The 22,097-nt window shown below is 44.5% G+C and overlaps 1 protein-coding gene across 3 annotated transcripts in view; it reads right to left on the bottom strand.

The window, feature by feature from the left end:
• The window catches only part of camta1a (calmodulin binding transcription activator 1a), a 263,949-nt gene that overhangs the window by 55,265 nt on the left and 186,587 nt on the right, over positions 1–22,097 (bottom strand). For all 3 annotated transcript variants that reach the window (XM_026367142.1, XM_026367144.1, XM_026367143.1), the window contains one exon: positions 170–241. In XM_026367142.1, the coding sequence (XP_026222927.1) occupies positions 170–241 (72 nt within the window). The remainder of the gene's footprint in view (positions 1–169; positions 242–22,097) is intronic.

The raw sequence follows: 22,097 nt of genomic DNA, 5'->3' as shown, positions 1-22,097 counted from the left end.
TGGCGTGGGGGGATAGGTTGATGTCTGCCTGCTGGCTGTCAGACGAAAATGCTTCGGTTAAATGGAAACTGATATGCAACTCATTCAAGTTCTTGTGGATAGGCCGGGAGAGTCTGAGAGTGAAACTAAAGTTTGGTGAACTGGAGAGGAAGAGAAGAGGAGTTCTTACCTGGAGCAGCCAGTAGCACCTACGGTGGAAGGTGGGGATGATGGAGGAGTGGACGTAGCAGCCATATAGACACTGGAGAAAAAGATAGTAGAGGCAGAGACAGAGAGAGAGAGAGAGAGAGAGAGAGAGAGAGAGGGGGAAGAAAAAGAGGACATTACACTACAGTACAGACAATAGGCTGACCTCTCTCCTGACCATGACAGCTGTGACCTCTGAACCCCAGACCTCTTCCCTCCTTATGACATCTCCCATGTGGACCTGCTGGCAGATGGTCAAGCTATTGTTCTAAGAAACAAAACCAGTGACCTGGAGGGAGAAAGTGGATGAGTTTAACCAGTTGGTACCTCAGCACTACCCCAGCGTCACCACATGACTCACTTCTTCCTTTCCTTACCCCTCTTCCACTTTTATCCTGTCCTGCTTGGAGAGAACCCCTGACAGAATGATTCAGGTGCTCCTTACTCCACCCCTCCTCCATCACCCCAAAGGGCACCCCAGCACATAACTAAAGCACAGTGTTATTAATATCCTTATCGTAAACAGATAATACTGTGCCTGGGGGCTCGTTACCGTGGAGAGAGCTAGGCAGGGCCGATAACACCTTCTAGTATCTGGCAAAGGGGCCAGGAGACATTTTTCACCGGCAGCAGAGGTAAACGCAGCGAAGCACGATGCAGCAAGAAACAGGAGCAAGGCAACACTTATCCTCCTCCTGTCCTCTCCCCTGCTCAATCCTTCTCTGGGAAACCCATGTCTCCAGCTCCCAGCTGACTCAGATGGATGGCAAGCCTTGGTTTTGCTTGTTTGCAGCAGCAACAAGTCTAGCCTACCACATTACTACTCCACCAGCCACCCTCACCTAAGAAATAGGACATTTCTGGAGGTGATACATACAGTACAGTATGTATCATACACTATATGTATCACCTGTACACTGTATGTATATTGTTGTATATGTGAAGGGGTAGTCAGTGAGAATGGGCCATTAGGGGAAGGAGAGAGGGAGGGAATGGAGGAGTGAGGAAAGGAGGGAAAGCAGCAGTTCATGGAAGGGCTGGGCCACATGGCTTGGAGGAGCATATGATAAATAGGTGCCTTGTAGTCTGTTATGTGCATATCTTGTTTAACTAAACCCTACTTAAAAAGAGGCAGTCAGTCTGTATAAACACTCATTTGCCAACATCAAGCCACCTGATTAATTATACCACTGCACAGCTACACAGACAGGAGAAAAAACACATTACATAGCTAAAAAAACAAACAAACACATCACTGAGAGGCACAGAGGTGTGTGTATATGTGTCCACACACCTTCGTACGCACAGTACAGACATCCTGTGGCCCAATTTGCAAACAACAAAAAATCACATTCGCCTCGACTGTTTCCCTGGCGTTCCATTGTTCCAATCACGTCCATTGTGAACTGATTTCAATACTACCAAACTCTGCGTGTGAGAGTTGGAGATAGTGAAGGCATGCCGACTTCCTCCTGTTCTTATTTTTTGCTATACTCTCATCCATTACAGCTGTCTGGAATAGGATGTATGCCTCCTCCCACTCCCATAGCCCTGTCATCCATTACTCCACGCTGGCAACGGACAGACGCTTCCTCCCACTCCCACAGTTGCATCGAACATCACATTACTACCAGCTCACACTTTTCTACTGTGCAGTTTTGAGAGAGTTTATGTCATAAACTGTTGTTTGTGCACTTTTTTGAGGTTGAGCATTTGTGATGCAATATGGTGCATTAGTTTATAAGGTGTTAAACTGTTTATGCATTTCACTACAGTCATGAGTTGCAATAATTTTGTGAAAGGTGGCTACAAACAGAAATGCTACCATTTGACTTTAAATTTCAACACCAATGCTGATACAACTGTAACAGTGCAATTGTTTTCACCGCACACAGAAAATAGCAGACTTATAAATGGAGCTTGTGTGTCGCAAAAAAAAAAAAAAAAAATGCTGTCTTGTTAATTCTGATTACAGAGAGTTTATTGATATATCATGGTTAATACTGTGCTAGCCTAAGGCGCCTGGCCCACTGAGAGTGGACTGTGGTGCGGCTGTGTGCAGTTGAATGAGGCTATGGCATGCTTCTTAGGATTGACAGGTGGCTTGGTGCAACAGGCCTCTGTGACTACGATGACTGGGGAGTGAATAAATTAGCCCCCAGGCAGTTTTTTCTCCCCTTCTGTTTACTCAATTTCTCAACCACATAAATCAGCTTACCAATCAAACAAGCAACATTAAAGCATAACGCAACTGTTGCACCTGTCGGTGCCAACATACAGTAGCCATCAGACACATCTGCACACACACGTGAGCTCGTGCACCCTCACTCTCCCATAACAGTCCCACTGATCTGCTCACACACAGTTTCACTATGAGCACAAGGTACACCCACTCACACACACACACACACACACAAACCGAAATATCCACACAAGCACAGACACATACTGTTACAATCATGCACACATCATTATGCACACTTACACAGGCAATCACAATAGACCAAGATAAAAAGTCATCCTTACTTTCTGCCTCACTTTTGAGAGAACAAGCACACAAACACATACAAAGCTCATCATACTTGAGTGCTTATCAGTAATTCAAGACGCATATCAGTTACTGGTGTTTCTGCTGCTCTCTGCATGCTGAGTGTCTGGGTGACAAAGTGACGGCAGCAGAACCATTATTTGCTGTCTTTGGGCTGTGACAGATGACAGCACATCACAGGGCAAGCAATTAAACCGTAATTATACACACATATCCTCTTAGAAAAAAAAAAAGCAGTTTCCCAGTGTGTAATTTTGCACAGTGACACAACCCGAGTGAAATAAATACATGTATGTGCATGTGCACAGAGTACACACACATTCACACACACACACACACACACACGTGAATCTATTCTTGACTACTCCTACGCTGAGGTGCATAAGACACACAATAGGAAGACAATACACACCGATTTACAGAAGTATTCACAAGCAGTCTGCCCATAATGTATTCATGTCCTGTCACTGCGGACAGCAGGAAAACAAGAGTTACAGTGACACGCGTCCTCCAAAGTCGGACACTGATGCTGCAAATTCATTTGGTGTTGTCACTCAAGCAAGTAGCAATGAAATGCTGGCAAGGCCCAATGAGAGGGTATTATTGCCTGGCCTTTGGGGTGTTAAAGCGGTCTTGAGTGGAGCAGGATCACAGTTCACACAGGGCAAGAAGGCCAGACAGCCCGGTGATAAACAGCTTGGCCTAAATAAAGCCTTCAGATATAAAAGCATGGCCGCCACCAGCTACCTGTCCTGCCTCTTGAGGCCACCACTGCCCCTGGTCTACCTGTTGCCCTGGTGACACTTCACTTACTTTCATCCATCATGGCTGACAGGTGTCAGACACAGCAGGAGATGGGTTAGTAAAATGCAAAGTCTGTGAAGGCAAAGCTGGCAAGCCACATGCAGTTGTACAGAGACTGAAAGAGGGGAAACTCTCTCATTAGACCATTATGATGTGTGAAGACAGTCCTAATCAGAGCGTGGCACCTTATTTATGTTGGCAATTTGCTGTTTTCCTGCCGTGATGCAAACGTCTTACTGTCAGACGCTGTCACACATTTGCCTGTCTGTTGGATTGTCAATCCAACTAGGAAGAGCACACGTGCAAAGACACACACATGCACACACACACACACTTGGTCACACACAGAAATATGTGCATGCATAACCGACATGCCCTGCATTTTGTTACATACTTTTTCTTTTTGATATTTCAAATTATATTCTCTAGTTCCTAGTTTCCATCTATAATATTCAGCCAACTCTGTCAGTAGTTTTACTCTTGGCTCATGTATGACTCCTGTCTGCTTTAATGATTTCTTAGCAAACATTTGTCCACACACATCGCTTTGAGTGTGAATAATCTACAGTCAAATGTCATTATTTATCAGCTCCTGCTGTATTGAGTGACTAGCTTTGCACTATTATACAGTTGTTGACATGGACATCCACCTGGTAAAGTACTTCTGGCTCACTGGTTCATTAGAGGGAATGTATCATTTTGTGTGTGTGTACTTCTATTTGTGTTCAGGGTTACATATGTCTATTTACATGGATGCCTGGGGCAGGTGATTCAGCCTGGGGCATAGCAGCATAAATAGAGCTCACGCAGCAGCCAATCAGACAGTACTATCAAACCCCATCTGTGGAGGGAATGCAAAATCCATACTCAATAGAGATTCATGGACCATGCAAGATTCAAGCTTCCCTGGCCACTGACAGCATCCATGATGACTATTGATCAACCAACGATTTCTGGCTCTATACAGATGTGATTAGATGACTTACAACTGAAAAGTGCCACTTCCAGTTTGGAGGATGAGCTCATTTTCAACCGATACCGTAATGCTCTGCTTTTCACCTGCTGTCTTTACAGCCAGCCACTTTGCACCGCTCCACCCCCCCCCCCAATCGTTCTGCAGGAATCAAATTATGTGTAGTGTCTGGTAGGGTGGCACTATGCCTAGAATGCCCAGAATGTGCAGTATCTCCCATGCATTTTAGATTCAGAGAAATGCATAGCTCCTGTATATAACTGCTGCAATGACTATGGCTTTTACCCCAAACCCTCCTTTCTCTATTAAGATTCTTGTCTTTCATACCCCTTTGAATAAGCCACTACTTGTAAAGTTGTAACGGTATAATTCTTCAGTGCATCTAAAGACTTAAGCAATGGTTGATGAGACATTATACATTATAAATCAAAAGAGGCTTAGATTTATCTCCCTGGTCCTCTCAGTTGGACCAGCTGCAGCCTCTAAATCAGTCAGAACTGTGCAGGCTACAAAATGAATTGGCAGGCAGTACCCAAGCTGAAAGAAAAATGAAAAAAAAAAAAAAAACTTACTAAATTCCTCAACAAAGCAAAACAAATATGATGCTCTGGAAAAACTTGTGTTTTATGGAAATGACTCTAAAAATAGACATTGCAGAAAACATTGTAAAATAAACACGAACAAATGATAAACAGGCCCTGAAGAGGGGAATTAATTAGCCACGCTGGACGCGTAAACACAGCTATACATCAAGTTCAAGTGAAAAACAATAACAGGACTGAGGCACTTAGAGAGAAACCCCTGACCACTTTCCACACCAAAAGCCTTGACTCTCTCTGGCATAATATCTCAAGAATAGCTATTCTAGAACAAGACAAACAAACGAAAAGACATTTTAGGGAAGAAATCTGAAATGATCAAACTGAGTGTATGATTCATATATTGAGAAGGGAGTGAAATGAGAGGAAGGCAGACAGAGGGAACGACAGAAACATAGACAGGGGATGTGGAGTTTACAGCGGCACTTTTGCTCGTGCCAGAGGAAGCTCATGCACATGCCCATGCACGTCTGTCTCCCTGACTGAAGACACGGTGTCTGTTAATGCTAATGCTAGCCAGCTGGGCTCACGGCCAAAGGCATTAAGTGGAATCGAATTCCACCAAACTAGCTTTAATCAGCAGGTTTTTAAGGTTAGAATTACTCTCCCTCTCCTCCAGCCCACTGGCCAAGGTTAAAGCAGACACAGGCAGGGGCTGGGCTCAGTTAATGGGATGGAAGGGTGGCATGGAGCCTACAGCATGCCACCATACACCATGCAACAGCAAACACACCAATACACAAAGGCTAAAACACAGCTGCGGACATTGGAGTATTCTGACACTCTCCTGCACATACCAGTGAAAGACATACACCTACACAAGCAGAAACACAGTGCTACCTGTGTGTGGCTTTATGTATACAAGACATGCAAAAACAAAAGAAGAATCCTGACTTCAGCTGATAGATTTCAACTGTAACATCAACTATAAATATCCAACGTACTGTATGTAAAGAGTGAAAAGATGAATTCAGGATTCAACAACAAATGGGACTCCTCATCAGATTCATTCATTGTGTAATCCGTCCGTTAACACAATCCTTTTGACAAATGTACTGTACATACACATAAACTGATGACATAAATAAACCTTGGCCAGCTTTGTTACTGTGGCTACATCTATTCTGAATGTAGTGCAGCATAAAGGCCTACTCGCATAAAGTAAGCCTAACAAGAATGTTGAAAAAACACAAAGAGAGAGGTGAAATGGCTGGACGAGTGAATATATCAGGCTGTCTTTTATACTTCACAAAAAGCCAGCAGAGGCCTTGCCTTGACCCCAGCCTACGACAGCAGTCGACACACTGATTCTGCCAACAAAGGGAAGCTCAGCAAACCTCGCAGCTCTTCTGTTAGCTTCTCAAAAGTCAAACTGTGTTTCTATAGTACCCACACTATGAGGGAGAGACCTAAACAGGAAAGGTAGCAAACAAAGGTAGCGAATCTCTTCCTCACTCCGGCTTTTATTTTTCTTGTCTTTCTCCTTCCCTCAACTGACTTTGCACAGAAGAAAGTGGTCTTACTTTAGAGACATACAGATTAAATTAGCTCAAGAGAAGTCTTTGTTTTTGAAATGCTAATTGGCTGTCTTGCACCTTTGAGTTTGAACTTGCGGCAACTTGATAAAGCAAAATAGCTTTAGTTAAAAGTCTGCGTGAGGAGATGAGCTAATTATACTAATGTGAGGGATGACAGGTTACAAATGGATGTTAAGTATATGTGTAAGAGGTAAAATGGCAAACGGAAACCGGGCATTATCTCAAGACACCACTTCCTTATCGCCTAACCTTTGAGCTGACCCCAAGATTGCCTATGTAGAATAGACATGTAAAAATGTCTTGCAGCAAAAAGAGTAATGAGCATCTGTTTGCATTACTAGCCTAGGGCTATCAAACACGACAGGCACTTCCTTCCATTAAAAGCTGAGTAATGGATGCACAATCAGGTTATCGGGCCACAGTTTAAAGACACAAGGTTAGAGGTCAGGTTTTAGCTGTTAGTGGGTGAGAAACAGCTGAGTCTTAGAAGAGTTTCCCGTCCCTGGTGTCTCCATCACACTGTGTCAAATCAAAAGCCAAGTGCTGGAGAATGGCTAAACAGATATCAACACCAAACATGGATATGTCGATGGGGATAGAGACAGGGGCGAAGGAGGAAGAGAGTTACAGCCTCCTACGGTTTGCAGTTACATGACGTGTCATTTTTTTTTTTCTAATGTTGTCCTCACATGTTGGACACCTCTCTGGCCCCCCACGCGTGTCCCACATTTAAAAAATAAATAATGATTACGGTAATAAAAACATTAGCATGGTAGGACTGCTACTGCTTAATAATCAGAGATGGTATTGTTTGACTCTGTATGACCGCCCATTAACCTTCCCTTGTGTTAGCTGAGGTAAGGATAAAAGTGCCACTGTGTGGAGAAGGGAGCACGTCCTCTGCATTAATGAGAGCAAACCATCAAACCATCTGTTTCCCCCTAAAACACATACCCACAGCAGAGACCCACTGAAGATGACATCACAGGCTCAGCTTCCCTGCCGTGGGTTATGCCAGGCAGACATGCTGCCTAATTGCAAGAGAGAGCTTAGATTTGTAATGCTGCACAGTTCTGTTAGGGCTGATTAGCGGAGGCTCACGCCTTCTCCCCCTGCCGTGATCTATAGGCACTCCAAATTTCCAATATCTCCGGTGTGAGCAAGGAAGAGTCAAAAGTGACTGTAAATCATGACAAGTCCTATTGAGCACAGGAGAAAAAAAAGGATAGATGGATGGAGGGGGAGAGAGAGAGAAGGAAAGAGTGACAGAGAAAGATATTCAGCTTCTATGGAAACATGAAGGGGAAGAGGAATGGAGAAAATTATTGAAGGAGCAAGATGATGGGAGCGGGAGTAGTGCACATATAGAGGAGAGAGGAGCACACATCAGGGAGACATGAGAGAGTTAGGGAGGAAAGAAAGAGGAGAGGAGATATGATTACCAAGGAAACAGCAAGAAAAAAACCTTCTGCTGGAGAGAACGAGACAGAGAGAGTGGAGCAGACAAAGAGGAGAAAGAGCATGGGGGGAAGAAAGGGAGTGGGAGGACAGAGAGACACAGAGAAAGAGACAGAGAGAGGAGAGGATAGAATGAATGCTAACAGGGAGCCCAAACCCAGTACTGAGGCTTTATCCTTCACAGGCGGAGGAGCAACAATCGCAAACACATTTTCTCTCGCCCTGGCCCTAAGAGAGATAAAAAAGCAATTTGTATTCTATTCCTATTCAGCGTCGCTTGGCCTGTTTCTCTGCCTGCATATTTGTAAACACAGCTTTGTCAGAGCAGCTTAATCTTCCCAACACAAACACAGACTACAGGAAGGAGGGGCGAGGAAGGGTGAGGAGAGGTGAGGAGGGAACAACGGTGGTGACGGGCGAGGAGGGTAAAGGATGGCTAAAAAAGAGAGAAAACGGGTGAGAGAGGATAGCAGGGTGAAGATGGAAGAGGCGGTTTGAGGAGGAACAGAGGGTCACACGAGAAGCTGGGGGGGGGCATCGAGGATCAGAACTTGTTTCTATCTCTTGTGCCACGGGATGCCCCCCCTGTCAAACTCGGAAAGCTTCACTGTGTGATGTAAAAACATTCCCACGTACACACTACTGGCTGACCCATTCCCCCTCTGTCATCATGTCTACCCACTGGCCTAAAGTCTCGCAGGCCGGATTACTGACAGAAGCAAAAGAACAAGCATCAAATCATTCCTCATCATGTGGCCTGGATGTGACAGATGGAAAAGGTGGGCTCCTGTGTTTCCTTGACTGTCACCATGCCTCTGTTTAGTGCTTATGCTGCACATTTAACCTGTCCTCGAGCTCGCAGGCATGCGCTTGCAGATTCCAGGGCAGCCAAAGTCCATGTTCTGTACAAGCCAAATCGCACAGTCATGTGGGAAGGACAAATGCATCGCTGTGACCGGCTATACATTAAAGCAGGGAGACCAAAATAGTGAGCAGGAGGAGGGGGGAAGACAGGAGACTTGGAAGTGGCGATCGTCTGGATGCACATTCGCTCACGGAGCCGTGAAATTAGGCAGAGCGACACCTGCCAATGCGCAATGCATTAAAGTGCACTAGGTTCACCCCACTCTCTGGCTTTCCGTTTCGCTCGCTATCTCTCTCTCTCTCATTCTATTTCTCCATACTGTGAGACCTCTTTATTATGGCCCACAGTGCCCAATTAAAGACCAATAGCTGCTCCATCCACTCAAGAGTGTAAGGAAGATGGTTCTCTACTTCAAGTATGGCAACGACCTTCATCAGCTTCTGTGCACTTCTGTACTATTCCCGCTCTCCTGATCATTCCTTTGCTTAGCAACATCCACCTCACCTAATTTGGACAGCCAGGCTTATAGGAGGACGGAGAACAATGACAGTAATGACATTGATCATCAGGTACTGTGGAAAGAGCAACAACCTCACACAGAATAAACAGTATGTGCTGCCTCCTGTTTCACTTTCCCCATGCAGAGCTGCTTCAACATCATATCAACAGTTTTTAAAATAATAAGCCTGGCCATGGAGTTGTTTCTCAGTTAACACACATAGCATTGCACTGCAGGGCTTATAGGTCAACAGCACCACATGAGAAACAGAAGTGTGTTCTGAAGCTGTCAGACAGATAGACAACAAGACGGACCCAGTGAGGTGCACATATAGTATTGACAAAATATTGTCAAGCTAACTTTAGTCCTTCTTTGCTGCTGCCATAATTCTATCAAGAGTGAACCCTAGATGGGATTTCCATTGTGGAGAATTAATCTGTCTGTATTCCGCTGTAGGTGATCACATAGCCAAAAAACTTTAACTTTGCCAATGCCCATACTTCTGATTGTAAATGTGTGGGGAGACAGAGAGCCCTGCAGACAGATACTCAGCCAAACACACAAAAGACAGATTTGGAGAGACGGGGATTGCCACAAACAGACAGATAGACAAGCAAGGAAAGACAGTGAGAGCTGCAGACACACAGCAGGCAGATGGAGGAGCCTGAGAGCCCCCGGGCAGCCCTGTGATGAAGACAGTGGGGAACGCAACTGAAGGAGTCCATGTTATGTTCAGATTGTGATGAGGAAGGGGGTGGTGGTGGTGGTGGTGGTGGTTATGGGGGTGGGTGGTGTAGGCAGACAAGAGAGAGGGAACCAGAGAGAGAGAGAGAGAGAGAGAGAGAGAGGAAAGTATCAGCCAGTGAGCCAAAAAGAGGGAAAGGAAAGCAAATGAAAAGTGACACTTTAATTCAGAGGGCTTCTTCTGCCTGAGTTATTATGAGATGTTTGTAAGCTGGCTTGTTCATGCATCTCCCCTGGCCTCGTGCCTGGCTCCCTCTCACTGAGGAGACCTGTGGCGCTAACCTGTCTTTATCTGAGCTGCACAGCAGGGGACAGCACTCTGCCACCATCCTCTGCTTTGATCATCCCACTTCCACCATGGCTGCTTCACTGACTCCCCCTTCATCTCTCTCATATTCCCTCCTCCACCATCACTCATATGCAAAATGTCTCTGTGTCCTGTTGCACCTTTGATATAACCAACGTCCTCCATGCTCCCTCTACTCTTAATTAATTGCAATTACTCTAATCTTAAAGGCAAGGGTTAGCTTTGGCTTCACAGGACCACTTCTGGACACAGCGGTGCACTAGTACTACATATGAAAATACATGTAGCCACTCCAAAGAGAGAGGGAAACAGAGGCAATTCATTTAATATAAAAAATAAAAATGTTTATGAGAAAGACATTCATAAAGAAAAAAAAGAAATAGCAGGGGGAAGACTGGTTGAGAATGACATGCCCGTAGAAACAAACACAAGGCGAAAGAAAATTGGGAGTGAGACTGGACTGATTTGACATTCTGCCTGGGCAAAGCTCTGTGTTTGAAGATGGGAGCCTGAGCAGCGTACTGTATGTGATTTCAGCTGTAGAAGAAGAAAGGCCACGAAGGCTGTTTTTGGCTAGAGCAGCGGCCAGGGAGCAGACAGATAAAGGAGACAGACAGATAAAGGTGGTAGACAAAGGGAGGATGGGAGTTGTAGGCACACACAGACACATGGGCTAAAATGTACCAGACAGGTATATCAGGTATATTATTTTTTTTGTTTTGTGTACTTGTCTTGTTCCGGTCAGCCAGAGAGATGCACACACACACATATACAAATATGTGCAGCCAGACAGACAAGAACATGGATAAATAAGCTGTATGAATACACCGAGGGGGCAAAAAGAGAAATTTACCAGTAAAGCAAAAAGAGGAAAGGACCCAGAGCAAAGTCAAAGTGAGTATGAGAGAGAGAGAGGAAGGCAGAGAGACAGACACAGAAGTGGTGGTGGGGGTGGAGGTAGTAAGCTGGAGTGCCGACAGGTCTCCAGAGGTTGTAATATATAGCATCGTTTCAATCTCTCAACAGCAACTACAGCCCTCCTTTTTCATATCCTTCCACAGTCTGAGGACAGTGAGATACTTCTGTCCTTCGGAGCCAAATCGGCATTCAAAATGATATAATGTGCTCATTTTTTGACATTATATCCCCAAATCTGGATGGTTATTTGTGGCAGGATGTGCTCTCTGTCCCCATTCTCTCTTCAAATCTCAAGGTTACTAATGGTAAAGGATGGATATAAAATGCCAACGTCAAACACGTTTCTATGTTTGTCTTGTACCGTTTCCCTTCTCCCAGAGAAGTTTGAGACCAATGCTTGATTTATCTGCTGAAAGTGCCATTAATCCTGCGACCATGCATGCCTCGGCTGAATAATTGATCTCTGTGCTACTGTAACTAAATCCATCAAAACAATGACACCCGACCTCCTTCACTATCCCTATATTTTATATTCACTTTACCTCTCTTCTCACCACCACTTTTCCATACTTGTGCATAAAAGCAGTAGTACACATTTCCAAAATTTCTGCCTAGTAGAATTGAGGAAACATGTGAGTTTGGGTTGGTCCGACTGGTCTTTCATCACCACAGTTGTGACACTAGGATTCATCCACCAGAGGGAGTTTACCTCTGCCTGTGCAGACTAGGATGCAGAGAGAAGGCCAGGCCACTTGCCCAAATACACAAAACAAAAAATAAAGATGTAGTTGACAGGCTACTCTGACAATGCCAACACCTCCACTCTAGAGTCCTGGCAGCCAAGTTAGGTGTGGCTGAGAACAGCGGTGACCTCCTAAGGTGATCAGCTCTCAGCTCTCTGTCTAGACCTCAACAAACAGCTGCTCGGTCTGGAGCAGAAGGAGAACAATGACCCTTAATTTATGTCCACAACCCTCCCTCCTCCCTGCTTCTACCTGTCTCTTTGACTTGTTTTTGCATACTGCATTTAAAGTAATAAGTACAGTATCTCCTTGAATGCCAGAGTGCTATAAATCAGAGAAAAATAGACCTGTCATCTTAGTAAACAATGCATGGGACCAGTTATCATTAAAAACAAAAGAGTTCTTGAGGAGGCCAAGCTTTGCATGCAGATGAGAACAGGACCAATCTACCAATCTCCTTGGCTCACCCTGAGCTTCTGGCCTGCTTTGGGGGTAAACATACACAAACACACACCTTAGCTTAGCAAGCAAGGGGGGTTCATACAGAAACAGCTTAATTTTCGTATTTCAACCTGTCTACTCTTATCTTTGTTACACACGTATAGCTATTACAGGGACTGTCTTGGCTGAAGTTCTTGAATAAAAGTGAACATAGGAGTGTGTTCACTGATGTTCATATGTCAAAAAGATTACTGAAAGGAATTCTAAAAGAGAAGCTGTAACATACAATCTACGACATAATATATTTGTTTCCTTTGACTTTTCTGTAACTGCAATGTTTAGTTACGCAGGAGAACTCGATTCCAAATGTGCCGAAAGATGTTGATATCCTCAGACCTCAATGCACAGATAACGGCTTCACAAATAACAGTTTGATTATGATATTTACGCTGTATAATGACTTCTTATGACAAATAGCGTACGATCACGAAGTCATTCAATCATAACATGTTGGTCACAGTGACATTACTAAGATTTAGGTCAGCGCTTGGAAAATGAGCTCCGGATTCGATTGCAGAGACGACATTGTTCAATGTCACGACAGTGCCATGAAAATTTAGCATCATTTGTTATGTAGTGCCATCAGCGTTTATGACAGGCAATCCATCGTCAAGTAAGCTGTATGTCAACCTTTATTTTAGCTTTATGACACATGGATCGCATGAAATGTCATGGAATGTCATCCCTATATTCTCAGGTGCCAGAGCATGTGTGATGGATACAAAATCACAGTCATACGCCCGTTTGGGCTGATACCCTTCATGTTAATCACATGCCATTGTTTCGGTGCCCCTGTGTACGGTGGCAGGCTCACAGCAACGATTTGCATGCAAAGCCTTCTACACTCCTTCCAGAGCAAGGGGCCCCTCAGGTGTAACCGAGCGGAGGCTCCTGGCGGCCCTCTTCCCTTTCTCTGCCTAAACACAACTGGGTTGGTAGTGACCTATGTGCACTGCTCAGCGTGCTTTTCCAAAGGGAGCGCAGGCACAGAGACTGGAGCAAGAGGTCCACATAGAGGTCAGTGAGACAAAGACTAAAGAAGAGAGAAAGCGAGGTAACTTGGACTAAGTCTCAAGTCATGACACTGAGTTTTAGATGATTCCTCCTCTAGCTAATGATTACACTAATGGAGTCTCCTCCTAGAACTAGAAGTTACTCTAAAGATGCCATAGTTTGAGAGCAATTGCTACAATCCATTAGCTTCTTGAAAACACCGGAATATCCCTGAGTGATACTTGATGAGAATGAAGATGACCATACATTTGTGTATTCCGCACCTACAAAAGGGCCTCCAGCAGTCGTTGTGCTGTACAGTAATAGGCTTTGGTGAGGCCTGCGAAGTGCTGCAACTGCACTTTTAGAGAGGCTAGAACAGCAGCGCTAGAGTTCATAAAGGCAAATCTGTGAGCAGATGGAAAAAAGATCCGGGTAAAGTAGAGTCTCTGTCTCAAGCTTTCTGTAAGTGTAACGCAGGTTGTTATCTGTCAGGGAGAGCTGAGAGATACAGACTACAGGCACATACAGACTTAATTAAAGTCCTTTTTCCATCTGATGAACATGGTTGAGCTGTGTTGTCTGTCTCTGCCTTCTGATAAATTCATTCTGCCTGCCAGATATGAGCCAGTTGAGCTGTGTGTGTGTGTGTAAGCCTCTGCCTGCAGCTGCCATCCTTCAGATTCAGATGACAGAGGGGTCCGGCATGTCCTCTTTAGACTACATGAGGACTGACATGTTCCAAAGGCTCCTCCTACCACCAGTCCCGCTCATACTCAAGACGCCCCAGTGCTCCTGCCCAGTCTCATTATGTGGGCGAGATGTTTGGGGGTCTCTCTGTGCCATCCTGTTGCGCTGTCAGCTAGCATAATGCCACTCAGTGGGCGTCTAGCTACTGCAGCATACAGTTTGTTTCTGTTTGATTGTCTGCCAGTGTGTATGGATGGTCTCGTCATACGCAGAACTCCTTTCCTCTCATGCTGGATTCTTATCACAAAGTGCTAAATCAAGAAAGGGAAGGGGGTGACTGTTACAATCCAGTGGGTGTCCACCCTAATGCACGACTCAATCGTCACTCAATTTTCAAAGTGACTGGTGTAAATACAATACAATACATATTTGTGTATGTGTCGTTTCAATTTGTGCTCTGAGGGTAAAATTTTATTTAGTAGGAAGATTTACTCATCCAGACAACAGTGGGGCGTTGGGGAGCGCTGGTGAAAGTTTCCATCCAGCCTGCAGATTAATAAAAGCCATGTGCAAAGATCTGAAGGATGACAAACAGTGAGAACCAGATGAACAAAAGCAAAACAATCAACTTCTTGAAAAGGCTTAAATGACATTTAATATATTTACTGGCAAACATAAACATAAATTGACACCGGGAGGCTGAGGGTAGTGAATACAATATCTCTGATTGCTATTACTGGCATAAGCAATGACAGTGTTCACTAGATTGGAGTGGTATATTGAATTTCATGTTCTTTGAAATGGAGTCTGAAATGTGAGATTTGTCTTTTGCCTCTGAATAGCTCTCACCCCCCCTCGCATTCTCTTTCATTTGGAGACTGGCACATTCAGTTAACTAATGTGCAGTACATGGCAATGCTACACTATTACCCCATTCTCTCAACTGCCTGTCGAAGAAAGGATGGAACATCAGATGTGATTTGGAGATGCTTTCTTCTTGTTTCCGTTTTACATCAGAAACATACCTGCTGGGAAGATTTTCTCTCTATAAATTTCCCCTACCTGCCGCCGAAATGCTATTCATCTCATTACGGTTGATTGGGATCCTCATTACATTAGAGAGTGCACACAAGCATGTGCGTGCATGTGTGTTTTCACGCATGTAAATAAAGACAAGAGATAATGAGCATAGAGAAAGGGAGCAAGAGAGAGATAGTTAGAGAGAGGTAGAGTGGGGAAGGACCGAGGGAGGGAGGGAGGGAGGCGTGTGTTAATGAGTGTGAGATGTGCTGAGGTCGCTGTGTTTGTTCTGTAATAGTGCATTGCCGCAGAGCACTGCCACCTCAGGTGGGTGATTAGCAGTAATTATATAATTACACAAAATGTGATAATAAACAGCACAGAGGGAATCAGCTCCATCATCTACTTTGCAACACCTCACATATACGCATATACTCATTTTCTCATGTACAAACAAGTAAGTATAAAAATACAGCTCTTGCTTTTTACCAAATGCACACACACCACCTATTCATGCATAGCCCTGCTCCAGAACAGAGAGAGAAAAAAACCCCATTCGTACCCAGATAATTCCAACCTGATACAAAAAGTAATGGAACACTCACACTTGTCCTCCACTCGCACCTGTGAGTAAAAACCGATTTGCTCCCTGACACACAGTAACGGCCAATAAAACAAGTGCTGACTCGCTCCCAAAGGCAGCCGAGGGGAGCGGGGGGACAAATGAACACAAACTGGGAGTAAAAAGCTGCTCCCAGGAGGGTTTTGCCTTTTCTGTAGTCCTCCTGCTCCTTCCTGCTTGAGAGAGAAACACTATCTGAAAGAGTCCCCAATTGTCCATCTCATCACCGGTCCTACTGCAAAAAGAAACAGGTGTGTAAAAAAAAAAAAACAAAAAAACAGGGGGGCAAGTGTGTGATGCATCCCTCAGCACTACTGGAGAGCAAGTGAATTGGCCTTTTCATCCTCAGCTTCAGTAAGAATGAACGCAAAATGTGGAAAATGCTTGTGACTACTGGCGTGTCAGAGTGACCTTCACCAGCATTTCCACAGTGGCCAAAAAGATACAGACTGAGACACAACAAATGAATGAACCATCCAGATGGGGAAAAAGTGAGGAAGAAGGAGGAAGGAAAGGACAATGTCAGGATCCAGAGGAAAAATAGCGGATTGTAAGTAAGAGAACAGCATGGGGTGGAAGCAGGAGATAATTACTGCTAATAAAGCCTAATGGAATTCAGGCCTCACGTCAGGTGTAAGATGATCTGATTACCGCTGGGCGGCCGGGGGAAATTGGGAACTGATCCGTTAATCCCGCCACCCCCTTTTGTCTCTCATTGGGTGCGGGAATGTGTGTATCTATGTGTGTATGTGTGTGTGTTCGTACTGGAGAAGTATGCAAAGTTCATTTAACTCAGTCTTGTAAAAGTGATGCACATAGCAAGCACAGTAATTGAAATATTTCACATTCATAGTTTTCGTGTATATATTTCAATATAGAACTAAATAACTCTACAGTGTAACTGCAAATCACATTAGATTTCATATTAGATTCCGTCTTATTATTAGTGTGTGTGGATCACTTATCAAGAGCGTGAGTCATAGGGTGTGTTCTTTGACAGTCGTTCGTCGTGACCTGTGGTGCCCCTTATTCAGCGCGTAGCCCATTATACCCTCTGCTGTAATCCGTGTATGTAATGCATGTGTGTGTACTGCACATCTGTGTGTGTTTATGTGCATGCTATTTGAACTTTTCAACTGCCTCTCACTCCCCAGGCCTCCTGCTGATGAGTGCTGACCTTGGCTGAATATCATAGTCTGGCGACACAGAGGTCGATGGAAAATGCTGTCTTTCCACATTACAGTGCGGAGCGGTGTGTATGTTGTATGTCCATTAGTATCTGAGTAAGAGAGTGAGAAACAGATAGGAAAAAGCACTTCTGGAGTGTGAGTGATACTGTATGTGGTATAATGTAATTTCGCCTTATTTACTGTATATATATAACAGCCCTGAAGGGGTAAGTTGTGTGTGTGTGTGTGTGTGTGAGTGTGTGTGTGACAAGACAGCAGCCATGTCTGGAAGATGATGAGTTGGGAGATATGAGTGTTTTCATAGAGCGCATAGAAATATGCACACCTAGATCCGTATGTGTATATGTCGACAGATGTGAGGGAGAGCATCTTGTTATCCGAGTGCATACACTGGAATCAATCTCTTCGTCATCTGCAGGAGTCCATCTCCAGTCCGCCCCAACTTCTATGATGTTTCCTGCTCTCATCCGGCTTCAGTCTGCATGCTGCAGAAAAACTGTTTCAGCATAGTGAGCTGAGAAAGAAGCAGGCGCCATTAGCCCGGGTGGAGCCTTCCTCTATCTCTCTATAGCACCTGCTCTGTCTTCAGATGAGATCAGGAAGGTGGGGCAGCGGAGGGCAAAGGAAGGGTGCAGCGCAGGCATGCTCCAAGCGGAAAAGAAAGGAGGATGAGGGTGTAGAAGGGAGATGGGAAGGAGGAGGGCTGTGCATGGAAGATATCAGCCCATGCCTTAAACCTGGCTCTAGGCACTCGTTATCATGGTTTGATTTCTTGCTATGCTGCTCCCCATACTCGGCTCATTGTAATGGCTGTTGGGCGTGAACATGGATGTTGCAGCTGCAAGTCAAAGGGATTAGCCATTTAAAGAAGGGACGATGTTTATTTTCAAGTGCTGGGCTTTTAGCATATTTATCAAAATGAACATGCAAGGCAACAGGAAAATAATATGAATCTAATCCCTCTGGAAAAATCTTTCCTGTATTTAAAAAAAAGACACTCCAAGTGTAGGCAAGTTGAAAGGAAGATCAACATAGCACATGTAAAGTTGTGGCCTTCGGTATGTGAAATGCCATACTCAGTGGCAGCACTATAACACAATAACAGAATACATACAACAAGCATATTCCTTAACCAGATATACATGAAGTTGCCTTTAGCATTTAAAGGACCAGAGAGCTTTTTCTTTTACCACCACTAAGAAGATGAAAAACCCACTATGCATGAATCATTATGTTTAAGTTTGTAACACAGTGACCTTGTGTAGTGGGAGAGGAAATACACTTTTTAGCTGAGGTTTTCTTACTCTGCTCACAAGAACATGTCACCCTTTCACATCACCTACAGTTTATTATAAGATGGGTTATAATATCATTTAGAAGCACCACAGTAATGCTTACTTAAATCGGCTTTGAATTGTAACACAGTCGCTGACCTTTCTGAGGGATCTCATAATTTTTTTCACAGCAGTCTATCCTCCCAGTAACATCTGAAGTCCCTATACAACCGGCCAGGGTCTGTTTATCTGTGCAATGTAAGGTCTTTAAAGGTTCATATAGTGTGTAAAAATGTTTGTATTGCAGGCCAGTCTGAGGGCTTGTTGTCTTTTTACACAGTATCATCCCTGGTTGTTGTGTGAGGGTGGGATAGCATATTGGATGTTTATTAGACCTGGAATCAATGCCCAGGCCAGAGCACTGCTATAAAATGGTCCTCTATAGTTGGCCAGTAGAGGCAGTCATCTAGGCTGCTAGCCCGCTCAGGCCAGATGCCACTGGGCTGCTAGGGCAACTTCTGTCCCCTAATCCCCATAACCACCAGGTCATCCTGGGAAAGTCTGAGAGTCATACACACACTGTTTAGGGGAGGTCTGCTTTGTTTACTGTAATATATGACCTCTGCCACCACACACTGGTATGTCAACGGATGCTTATAGCACACACTATACAAACACACTGTTAAATATTTATATATAGCTAGCTCACAACATCATATTGGCTGTTTGCCAGATGCAAATTATACAGGAACCAACTGCAACAGTACCCATGCCTGGCAAAGTATAGGCAGCACAAGTCTGAATTCTGGGATCCTTTCTCCTATTTATTTTGGGCCTCTTCAATTTTTAAAGCGGAACTGAAGCATTGGCCAGAAGCACACCCCTGCAGCAACATGAGAGATGAGCCTGGCTGAAACACTCACAAACACAATCGTGCACACACATCACGTCAAGACCTCGGCAGTGAGGTGAAATGCTTAGGTGCTTAGAATCTGATGGACGCAGCCAGTCCCTTTCTCATCGATCTCTTCCTCGGACCATTTAGCACCTCTGCTACTCTGGGGGCTGTGGCCACAGCTGCGTCTGTGTGGTCCTACGGTGCCAGCGTTACCTTGGCACGCATGGCCGGAAGATCATGAAAGACAAAATATCAGTCTGCATTTGGGCAGTGTCTGAGACACATTCGGGGAATCACGGCGGTGTTATGGAACTGAGGGGAACCAGCCCCATCTTTATTGCTCTTTAATCAGAGCAGTGCAGGCTGGGTAAAGATCAATGATCTCTGAGTGTTAGCATTGACTGGGGCCTACAGCTCCCAATCAAGGGCCCCTCTCCCACCTAATGTTACATTTAATGAGCCAATTAGTCCACAGTGGCGTGGCCGGCATCTTAAACTGTTGTTTACTCTGCATTCATTATTAATATCTCATAGTTAGGTATGAATAAAATTAAAAGGAGCAGCGAGACCATTAGCTCCCCATGGTGGATGCTTATTAAGATAGGATGCTTTGTTATCTGGGCAAGGGGTGGGGTGGTAATTGTTCATGGTGGGCAGGATATGCTGGTTCAGTAGCAAGAGTGGCATGATTTATACAACCTTGGAGATGTTGCAGCATGCGTGTATGAGAGATGGAGCAGTGTGGTTTGCTCTAATGCCTGTGAGAGAAGAACATCCAGTCTGTATCTGCTGGCATCAGATGCTGCTTCCCTTGTAAAACACTCTCCCTGTTCTTTCCATCCATTCCTTTACTATTTTCTCTCTTTATCCAGTCCCTTCAACTTGAATACACTGGTATGCAAATTGGTTTTATTTCCCCTTTCTGTCATTCTTTTTTTTGTTTGTTTGTTTTGATTTACTATTATTGTGACAAATAATACTATTTTGAAAAACAAACAAAGAAAGAAAAAGCACAACTGTTCAGTGTATGGGTAAAGGGCAAAATTTCTGATTGCTGCTCAAAGCTGGAGGTGAGTCCAAATCAAACACCTCCACTTATTATAATTAGCACATTTACAAAGGCTGCATATGGAAACATGGAGGCCAGGATTGAAACCCACTGGGGCCTTTTTGCCTGGTACTTATGACGAAGATAAAGTGACAGTGTGTAAATGGAGGTGGGACAAGAAAAAAATAAATCAAAAAATCAATAAAACATTAAAATCGCTTCAGTCACCAGAGCAAGCAACCAGCTGCTCTTTCGCCTAGAAAGATTCTCCACTGTGTGTGTTGATGGGACTGACTCCAAATATTCAGGAGGCAAAGCTGGGTACACACCTCAGAGGATTTCATTTGGTGGAGAGGAGACAATATTCAACATGAACAAAAAGAAACATATTTTTGTAAATGATCTAGAGGTTACTGGCCTGAGACTTGATGAACTCATGAACAATCGCTCAATCAAAAAGCACAACTGTTTGTAAGAAGTCAGGATATTAAATGGTCGGTGAACCAATTCTGAATGCCTTTTACTGTCCCCAGGGCAAGTGTATTGACAGATAGTGGCTGAAAGGAGTAGTCATTGAATCATAACAGGAATCTGCTAAAGGCTACAGCACAAACACTAATAAATGTTGAAGTCTTCCTCATCCATCCTCCATACACTCATCCTTCTATTCATCAATGGGCTCCAGTCAAAAAGCAACAGGGTAAGTGTTTTTGGTTCCACTGTTCTTCGCCACTGAAGCAGTGCATAATAACTCATGGCCAACATCGTGCTAGAACGAAGCAGCAATTGCTTTCAAGATTCCACTTAAAATAGTCCTGGTGACAAGCCTGCTGCTTTAAATAAGCGCCTCAGCCTGTCTGGAGAGGTTCCTTAATCCCAGTGGTGAGAGACACTCCAACAGGAAAACACTGGGGTGAAAAAAACACTCCTGCACCAGAGAGACTGGAACAATTTACAGCAGGTGACTATGGGAAGCGGGATTCACCGGCAGGGCAGAGGGAGCGTCACGGAGTGCGTGGGGTGTGCGTGTGGAAAAGGAATATACATGGAATAGAAATGAGACAGCTTACCTACAAATACCCCAGTGCTAGCTCCCACGCTGCCTAAAATACATCCTTTAGGGGCACTCCAGAACAAAATTTACATTTTAAAAATGGAGATGCTCAAAACAGAAAGTGACTGAAAATACCAACACAGAGAAAAAAATATATACATGTCCAGGAGGCAGTATCAAGGCCCCAATATGTACAGTCGGTGCTTGCTACCAGTGTTCAGGTTTTGTCTCTGGACACAACTTGTACTTGTGCTCTTTGGCCTCTGTGATGATGATGTAATCTTGGGCCAGAGAGGGAGACGAGGGGGCTGTGACGTCACCCAGCGCTTCATAAGTACCTTGCTAACACTCCACTATGCACACACACCTACACAAAAAGCTCCCTTCTGAGAACAGTGTGTCCAGAACACAGGGGGGAACATTTTGGCTTGTCCTCACTCATAATTTTTTTTCTACCCCTCTCTCTGGGCTCCGTGTCCCACCCTATCATTCCTTTCCCCTCCCAGCCTTCATCCCCTTTCTCCCCCACTGTTCTCCCTCTCCCTCTTTGCCACCCTATCACTTCCGTCCTCCTTCCCTCCCCTCCCCGCACTCCTACCCTCACTCTCTCTATACCTGAGGCTCT

This window comes from Anabas testudineus, chromosome 7 (genome assembly GCF_900324465.2).
Source record: "Anabas testudineus chromosome 7, fAnaTes1.2, whole genome shotgun sequence".
Taxonomy (NCBI): Eukaryota; Metazoa; Chordata; class Actinopteri; order Anabantiformes; family Anabantidae; genus Anabas; species Anabas testudineus.
Note: the sequence above shows the minus strand (reverse complement) of the source record. Positions and strands in the feature narration are given on the sequence as shown.